We start from the raw sequence: 9,074 nt of genomic DNA, 5'->3' as shown, positions 1-9,074 counted from the left end.
GGAAATGCTTGGCTATGGAGGTCTGCTCTGAGCTGGCAATGCCTTCACCCCCACCCAAATTGCAGCCTGGCTTTCTTGCACCCCTTCAGAGGGCAGGGTGGGCGATGGGCAGGGAGGTGATGGAGCTGGGGCGATGGAGAGGGTGGCGATGGGCAGGACGGTAGTGGAATGGGTGCCCCACAGCTGGCTGCCCCCGCAGAGCCCGGAGCTCCCGCGGCGCTGCCCGCAGCCGTGGCCGGGCTCCCGCTGCCCTCTCCCGGGCACCCCTCGCACTGCACCTGCCCTGTCGGAGGTGGGGGGACCCGGGGGGCAGCGGGTGACCAACCTCCGGGCTGCCAGGCTGGAGACATGCTTGGAACTGTGACTGTCGCGCGGGATCGGACTGAGACAGGGAGTGTCCGCACCCCAAAATGCACCGTGGAGGGTCGCGCCAGCCCCACACGGGGGCTTCTGTGACCATCACAACATGACACAGCTTCTGGGACCAGTTGGGATTCCTGGGGACTGTTCACTGACGGTCATGATGAGGACCTGCATCCTCCACGTGCCGGCTGGGGACACGTGCAGTGCCGGATGTTGAGCAGCACCCTAAGCACCCCCAGATTTCCAGGATGGGCCCCCACTGAACCAGCACCAGAGGTGACTCAGAGCTCCTCGGGCCACCTCGCTGAGCCCTCGAGCACCCGTGCATAACTGCGTGTCCAGTCACCGGTCATGGGAGCAGCAGGAAGGGCAGCTCACATCCAAAAGGCACCCGGCAGCCCCTTGCCTCCTTTCTTTCCCCTTTCTTTCCTCTTTTCCTGCTGTTAGGCAAAGCTTATCACAGGAAATAATTTTCCCATCTTTTTGAGCAAGACATGGCAGGGGAAACTGAGGCACACAAGCTCTGTTCTCCTCTCTGGCAGGGACAACAGGGAAAAATTTCTTGGGGCTGCTCCAAAGGGGAAGTGCTGGGACTCTGTGCAGAGACATGAGACTGTCCCAAAGGAGACCCTATTGGAAGCAAAAACTCACAGGGGAATTTTGCTGCTGTTTTTTGAGGAATTAGGGTGATTCTCCAAAGCAGCTTCCAAAGGGCACCCCAGGAAGTGGCTGCAGTGAAAGCAACCGAAGGAGCTGCAAGAAGCAACTGGGGTTTTGGAGGAAAGAAGGCAGAGTCAGGAGCACAGCCGCCTGTTTTTGATAATCCCAGCTGGTCTGATAAAGACATTGCTTCTCCCCACGGTCCTTCCCCCTCCTAATCTTGCTGTGTGAAAGGGCACCTCTCAGCAGAGCAGGGAGATAAGTGGTGCTGAGAGACCTAAGACTTCCCACCAGCGTCCTTGAACAGCACCACTCCACTCAGAAGGGAAGATAAAGCCCCAGTGGTTTTAGGGCTGGTTTAAAACCCCTTTTATAGCCTGAAAGAGAAAGTCTGCAGGTGACAGGGAAAACCGTCAGTGAACTGAAAACCACTGCCATGAGCAAGAGATTGCAAAGCCTTGAGCAACCATGTAGAGTGGTGAGGACATCTCTGGGGGACAGAATGGTGAGGACCACAACCTGTGGGCAGTTTTGGTCACAGTGGGGGTCACCAATGGTAGGATTTCTTAGCTGGGGACCTGTAGAAAGAGCAACAACATATTGTGTGTTAAAATACACCCATTGCTGCACAGCCGAGTGGGGGAATGAAGAAACTGGAGGAAAGGGACAGTGATAAGGAGAATAAATCCTTGACACTGGTACTTACTGGGACATGGTGAGGATGGCAGCACTGCCAAGGTGGTCATCGAGCTGGTGATGCTTCCAGCGCAAGAGGCCAACCAGGAGCAGAAGTCAGGCTGGAGCCTTCTCCCAGCCACAAGGTTTATGGTTGCCCTGGGACATGGGCACTGGTAGCAGAAAATCTTCCCCTTCTGCCTCAGCGCTTGGAGCTGCTGGACCTGCTCACTCCTGCCTGGATGGGCAAGCATTGGCCAGCTGAGAGCAAAACAGTGGCTTGAGTACCACGTCGTCCGTGGTCAGGAAGGAGTGAGGGGGCTGCCATCTCTGCCCACGTGGTTGCACAATGCCCAGCAGCTCCAGATCTTGGCTCACAGCTTGTCACCCCCTGCTCTCTCACTCCTGGTGCCACTCATCACCTTCCCCTGGATGTCCATCCAGCCACTTGGCTCCTTCTTTTCTCATCCACCCCATCCTGAGCCCTTCCACATGCTCCCGGGCATCCACTCTCTGCTCCAAAAAACCTGATTCAGTGTCATGCAGCCACTTTCAGCACTAGGCTCCCAGATTGCCACCCACGAGTACCTCCATGCATACATCCGTGCACACACATGCACACATCAACACAGACATCCACACGTACATCCATGGACGAGCTACACCCGGTGCTCCCACCCCTCCCGGACACTGTCGGAGCTCGGTCTCGGTGCTCGGGTCGAGCCGGGACCTCCTAGCACCGGGGACGACCCCCGGAGCGGTTTCTCAGCCAGGCGAGCCCCTCAACCCTCCCGGCTCCGCCGGACCGCCCAGAGCGGCGGTGAGGGGCGGAGAAGGAGGAGGAGGAAGGGGAGGAGGAGAAGGCAGCGGGAGCCACGCTCCGCCCGCCGGGGCCGTGCCGAGTCCAGCCGGGTCGGCGAGAGCCGAGGACAAAGGTGGCCGTGAGGGACCTAGAGGGGGGCTGGAGGTGCCCGGGGAAGGGCTCGGGGGCGGGGGACGCTGAGCGGGCGGGAGCCGGGCCGGAGCGGGGCTGGGGAGGGCGGTCACCTCGCTTCCAAATGTCGCCAAGACTTGTAATAATAATCCTGGTGCGTGTCCGCCCTGTGCTCTGCAGGCTGGGGTGACAAACCCGCAGGCGTGTTGGTGCCAGAGCGGGGACACTGCCTCCCCCCGGGGCCCCCTCACACCCCCCGATCCCGGATCCAGCGCTTCCACAGCTACCCGTGTGTCGCCGGTGGTGGAGTGTGCTGGAGACCAGAGCTGGAGGCAGAGTCCAGGTAGGTGGGAAGCCTGACATGGTGAGGCCACCAGCTTTGGGGGACAAGGGGAGGGGTGGCCTTGCCCGGGTGAGGGGGTTGTTGGCCACTCTCCTCCGGAGCGGCAGCCGGATCTGCGGCTCCGTGGGAGCCACAGGGAGGAGCGCTGTGACACTGGGCAAACAGAGGTAAGGTCACCTGTGCCAGGTGACGTGGGGCACGGGGACAAGCCTTTCCTGGGGCTCCTCTGTGGGAAAACACCCTGCTGTGGTGCAGAAACCCCCTCTCCAGGGAGCCCCGACCCAGCTGGCACCGTCCAGCCACAGCGCTTGGGCTGGGAGCGGGGTTATCCCAGCTGCCATCATGGAGCAGTTTATTCACCAGCTCCATTTCCTGGGTGCCAGGGCTGGTGCTGCAGGGAGCACAAAAGCCTACAGTTTATTACCGCGCAATTAAGGCGCACCCATCCATCCTGCGGGTGCTGGCTGAGCACCCTCTGTCCCTGCAGGGCGAGGAGCCATGAAGCTGAACGAGCGGAGCCTGGCGTTTTATGCCACCTGCGACTCCCCGGCTGACAACACCGGCTTCCTCTACAAGCGTGGCGAGCGGCACACAGCCTACCACCGCCGCTGGTTCGTGCTGAAGGGCAACATGCTCTTCTACTTCGAGGAGCGGGAGAGCCGGGAGCCGGTGGGTGTCATCGTGCTGGAAGGTTGCACTGTGGAGCTCTGCGAATCGGCCGAGGATTTTGCCTTCGCCATCCGTTTCGGCGGTGCCAAATCCCGCACCTACGTGCTGGCAGCCGAGAGCCAGGCGGCCATGGAGTCCTGGGTGAAGTCGTTGTCACGGGCCAGCTTCGACTACCTGCGCGTGGTGGTGCGGGAGCTGGAGAAGCAGCTGGAGGAGGTGCGCTGTGGAGTGGCTGGTGGATGCAGGGGCTGCCGGGGGTCACCTGGCTCCTGGAAGCCAAGGCCTTCGGGGCCAGAGCGGTGCCCAGAGCCTCTGCTGGCTCTGCCTGCCATCCAGCCAAAGGAGAATGGCTGCGCAGTGTGGAACAATGTGCTGGGAACCAACCAGCCGTCTGACTCCTCTGGCTGTGGTGGGCATGATGGTGAGGGGAACCCACGGCCACCGCCGCTGCCCCCGCGCCGGCGGGCATCGAGCAGCGAGGCAGGTGGTGCCGGGGCGGCCGAGAGCCCCTCCACCTTCTGTCAGCTCCACGAGCGGTACGGCCGGGAGGTGGCCCGGCTGCGGCAGGACTGGCTGGAGAGGCAGCGTGGGACCCAGCTCTGAGAGGTGGCCCAGCTCCAGGGACCACATCAGCCTGTCCCATCAGGACCCATGACGGAGAGGAGGAGATTGTCCTAGGTGCCATCTCGGTCCCCTCCTGACTCTGGGATGTGCCAAGCTGTCCATGGTGGTGATGGACACCTGCTGATGGTGCCACCAAGGCTGAGGGACACTGGTGCTGCGTGATGACAAACTGCCAGCCTAGCACCGATGGCTCAGTGTGCCACCAGCCAGACATGAAATGCCCAGGCTCTCGAGGCTGCCAGGCTGTCAGGCATCTCGTGCAAGGCAGTGGGTGCTCCCTGTAGAGGTGAATCCCTCTGGCCATGCCTGTGTACGGGTGCAGGGCTGTCCACTCAGTGCAAACAAGGTACAAACCACATGGTGGCTGATATCTGCCCGGAATCAACCACTGCACTAGGTCTGGTGGGGCCCCATGATGCCCTTGCAGAGGGGTCAAGCACCAGCAATGCTTTTGGAGGAGGATTTGAATGGGATCTCACCTGCCTGAGCCCCTGTGCGGGTGTTTCATAGCCAGGGAGCCTGCTACCACCTTCCTCTCCCAGTCCAGCACAAGATACTGGCTGAGGTCAGCCAAGCTCCACCAGATCCCTCTGCTCCAGCAGGATGTGGTTTGAAAATGAAAATATCAGCAAGCACAGCCCTTCCGTAACAGCAGCAGCACCGCGTACCCTGGGAAGCTGGTGACACCCGGGTGTTTGGTGCAGGGTGATGGCTGCCTGCAGCCTGGGACCCTGCCATGGGGACAGACCCTGAGGGGATGTGGTGGCAGCCAGCACCATCTTGCTGGGAGAGTATTTCAGGGCAGGGCATCATCCCAAGGGGAAGCATTGTTCGCAGGGGTGAACAGGAACGTATGTGTCAGCGGTGGAGGGTGTCAAATGATTCATGTGCGGGAGCAAAGCCAGTGTCTCGTGACACTGGTGCTTCTCTTTTATTTCCTCAGTGACAATAAAGCTGCTAATCCGGAGATGAGGTGACCCACCTCAGGGCTGGGGGAGCAGTTGGGGTGCCCCAGGTTTGGGTTGGGTGGCTCTGGCTCCCTTTGTGGACAGGGACATGAGCTTGCTACAATAAAAGTTGTTTCAGAAATTCCCTCCTAGCCCTGGTTTTCATTTGTGCCTTTAAGCCCCTGGGAAGGAGGGGCCATGTGGGAATGATTCCTCTGTTTCAATCCCCTCCTGTCCCCACCACATCCATGGGTCTGGGCATGAGCTGTGTCACCCAAGTGGGACACGACTGATGCTGGGGTCTTGCAGTGCCCTGGAACCCCACATCTGCCCAGAGAGATGGGGTGGGGTAGGACAGGATGGGATGAGATGGGGGTGTGGGATGGGATGGTGCCACTCTGGGGACACTGGGACACAGTACCAGAGTGGTCCCACAGCAGGGACAGCATAGTCCTGCCCTCCATGACAGATCAAACAGTTGGGCACAAGTGATCAGAATGGGAATTTGGGTATTACAGCCATCCCACCAAATGTCCCCAGCCCTCTGCCAAGGGGTCTTTTCCAGGGACAAAATCTCTGTCCCCTCACCAGGGGTGGTGGCAGTGCTCCACAGGGATTCACCCACCACATCCAGACGGTTAACCCAGCCCCGTCAGTTGGCTTGAGAGGAAGACTCCGGTTTCCATGGCAGCCAGCCTGGCTTCTCCAGACGTTCAGATATTCATTAAAAATAAATCCTTCCCAACATGTTAGCCAACAAGCAAGCTTTAACAGATATGCAACATATGGATTTATTAATTAATCAAAGGCAAACACTCCTGCCTCATGTCAGAAGCTGCAAACTTGCCCAGTGATGGCTGGCTCCAAAGAAGAGCTGTGCTGGGCCGTGGTGTTGAACCTCACAAACAAGGATGCTGAGCTATCCCGGGAGAAGGAGCAAACCTGCACCAGGGATGAGCACAGCACTTTCAGGGGCAGGATTTCTGCCTGAGCTGGACTAACCCCATTTAACACCCTTTTTTTACCCTAAAGCACCAGGAGATGTTGATGGCAGTGAGAGCTCTCACCATAAACCCAAAGCAAAGCTGTGAAAGGAGCCAAGATCAGCCCAGGTGCCCATTCCAGCCACCTCTGGACAAAACACACCCCAAGGCCAGAGTTGTATCCAACTTCTGTATTTAGTGGCTCTCTTACAGAACTTGCTCCTTCCAAAAATGTTAAAAGAAAGTTCATCGATCTCATATAGAAACTTTTGAAGTACAGAACATGAGCCTAACAAAAATGTGACGAGTTTGTCCTGCCAGCTTTAATACAACAGGATTGCCATGTTCAAGACTATCCTAAGTGCTTCCTCGAATCCCGTTCCACTAAAGCTCCCGCTTGCACACGACAGAGAAGAGCAGTCCATGGTCACACCTCGACCTTCTGCAGTGTGGTGGCAGGGAAAAGAGTGGCCTTGGGCAAGCTGGGGCTTGCTGGGGCAGGGCAGGAGGGCAAGGAGAGCCCTGCCTTGGCAGAGCCGCTCTGAGCATCGCTCCTTGAATATAAAAATACCTTCTATTCTGATAAAAATGTCTACAGTGGAAAATTAGTCAATGCATAGCCTCGGAGCCTGGCGGGGGACTTCCCGATGGTGGTGGCCTTGGTTGGTGATGACTGATGCCATCCAGGCAGGGGACAGGGCAAGGAAGCCCAGTATGGGCCACCCTGCATGGTTTAAAGGCATTTTGTTGGCAGAGGTGGCTGGTGGCGGTGGGAGCACAGGGTGGTGCCACCACCAAGCTCCTGTGCCTTTGCAGGAGGTCAGCTCTGGCAAGCCAAAGCCAAAGGTGGGAGCTTAGGGTCACACCCCAGGGCTCATCCTGGCTTCCCCAGCAGCAACCATGGCATGCTGACCCATGGCTGCAAAAGCCACCACCTGGGGACACAGCCAGGGCAGAGGGACACTCCTCCTGCCCAGGTGCTTTCCCTAAAAAAAAGTGCTTCAGCCACTGGAGCTGGCTGTGGTGCTGGGTGCAGCCCCGAGCAGGGCTCACCCCCCATGGTGGGCAGCTCATCATTTTTGGCTGCTGGTGCCCCAGGTGCAAAGCTCAGAGGCTCCATCTTTTTCCTTCCCAATCAGATGAGGGCAGGGGGTGTGGAACCAGGATCCCATGTATGCCCATCCCCAGCAAGTTGGAGCCATCCCCGCGCATCTCCCCCAGGTACCTGTTCCCAAAATGGTGGACACCGGTTCCTTCCTTTGCTTTTGCATCATTTTTTTTTTGCTGTTTTCTCTTCCTTTGGGAGCTGGCAGGTGCCACGCCAGGGTTGCCACTGCTTGCTGGCCGGAGGAAGCACGAGGGATGTTGTTGGGACCATACTACATCTTGTTCCAGAAGGCTATTGCAGACATTTCTACAACATATACAACCGCACGGGACATTCTGTGTTTACAAAGGTTTCAAAAAACATAAAACCACCAGAACTAAAGACATACTCGATGGCATCAAGGTTTTCACTTTAGAGTCTTCAGGGACTATGAGGCAGTCTCTGGCTGGGGCAGAAGCGACGCAGTGTCTTACAGACAGAGGTGGGAACTGCTGGGCAAAAGTTCATTTGATTTGGTCAGTCTCATAGTGCTTCTCGATGGCTTTGCTCAGGAAGTCTTTGCTGTGGGGTTTCTTTTTGTTTGTTTTTAATCTCATCCAGTGGCAAACTACAAGACTTCAGTGTACATTTAATGACACGACTGCTACATCATCTTGATGTTATAGCTATCTTTTAATATCAAAGCAGCTTAAGCTGTTAATAAATTCCAAAGTATCCTTTTATTAAAATATCTAAAAGAGGTCTATAAATATTTTTTGTTTTTGTTTTTCTTTTCTAAAATTGTTCCCAGTTTTTCACATTTAAAAGAAAGCTGGGGGTGACTTTGTAGAGGGGCCACTTCCCTCTGTGGCGCCGGCCGCCTGTGGCCTCTCGGCGCGTGCTGCATTTAACAAAATATATATATATATATGTGGATGTGTGTATATATATACTGAGGGTGGTGGGGTATGGGAGAGGTCAGAACTCCCACTCGAGGGCCTCCTCCCGGTTGGCAGCCCGCTCCAGGCGATGAATGATGTTGTTGAGGTTGGCCATCTTCTCGTGGCGCCGCTGGACGCTGGTGCTGAGCCGGGGGCCGGGAACCGGCGGCAGCGCTGGTGAAACCGGCCCGGCAGAGGACGGCCCTGGGGAGGCTGAGCTGGTGAGGCCGGGCGAGGAGGCTGCTGAAGGTGACGTTGGAGAGACCTCCAAGCTGCAACGGGATGAGCTGGCGGAAGACTGGGAGCTGTCAGGGTGTAGTGGTGGTGGGGGTCCCCCAGCGTTGGCACGGCCCCCCCGCCGCGGGAGGCTGCCGGTGCTGGGGGCAGTGGCGTGGGGGGCTGCCCCCTGCTCCTCCTGGGGAGGTCCGGTCCCCTCGGCCGCCCCGGCCGGGCTGTGCGAGTCCCGCTGGCGGCCCCAGCCAATTGCCTCCCCCTGCTCCTCCTTCACCTTCACTGGTGCAGCAGCACAGGGGTGCTCAGCCCCCCCAAACATAGGTTTACGGTCCTCAGCATCCGAGTCGGGGCTGGGGGGGGCCCGGCGCCCCGGGATGGCCACCCCGCTGCTCTGCTCTGGATCTGTGTCATTGTCCTGAGCACCCTCCACCAGCATCTCCCGGCGCATCCGTGACCTGCTGGGACACAATCACCAAGGGTCAGGGACTGCCACCCATCGTGTCTTGATAAAACACCTCTAACCAGGAAAATGTGGTGACATTGAGACATAAAACCCCACCTTATCGGCCTTTACAAGCATTTTTTTAAGGGGAAAAATCACTGCAGCTTGAATC

The 9,074-nt window shown here is 57.9% G+C and overlaps 2 protein-coding genes across 4 annotated transcripts in view; one reads left to right on the top strand and one right to left on the bottom strand.

Moving 5' to 3' along the window:
* Positions 1 to 2,577: 2,577 nt before the first annotated feature.
* PHETA1 (PH domain containing endocytic trafficking adaptor 1) lies at positions 2,578 to 5,360 on the top strand. 2 transcript variants are annotated; one of them, XM_051634400.1, is made up of 3 exons: positions 2,578 to 2,633; positions 2,813 to 2,975; positions 3,463 to 5,360. In XM_051634400.1, the coding sequence occupies exon 3, from the start codon at positions 3,474 to 3,476 to the stop codon at positions 4,245 to 4,247; it is 774 nt and encodes a 257-aa protein (XP_051490360.1). In that variant the 5' UTR covers positions 2,578 to 2,633; positions 2,813 to 2,975; positions 3,463 to 3,473; the 3' UTR covers positions 4,248 to 5,360. The 2 variants fall into 2 exon arrangements, with proteins under 2 accessions (XP_051490360.1, XP_051490361.1); XM_051634401.1 differs by having other exon boundaries at positions 3,445 to 5,360.
* Positions 5,361 to 6,374: 1,014 nt separating this feature from the next.
* CUX2 (cut like homeobox 2) overlaps positions 6,375 to 9,074 on the bottom strand; it is a 64,738-nt gene continuing 62,038 nt past the window's right edge. For both annotated transcript variants that reach the window (XM_051634374.1, XM_051634375.1), the window contains one exon: positions 6,375 to 8,915. In XM_051634374.1, coding sequence (XP_051490334.1) covers positions 8,264 to 8,915 — 652 coding nt within the window. In that variant the 3' untranslated portion in view covers positions 6,375 to 8,263. The remainder of the gene's footprint in view (positions 8,916 to 9,074) is intronic.

The sequence above is a fragment of the Apus apus genome, chromosome 16 (assembly GCF_020740795.1).
Source record: "Apus apus isolate bApuApu2 chromosome 16, bApuApu2.pri.cur, whole genome shotgun sequence".
NCBI classification, from domain to species: domain Eukaryota; kingdom Metazoa; phylum Chordata; class Aves; order Apodiformes; family Apodidae; genus Apus; species Apus apus.
Note: the sequence above shows the minus strand (reverse complement) of the source record. Positions and strands in the feature narration are given on the sequence as shown.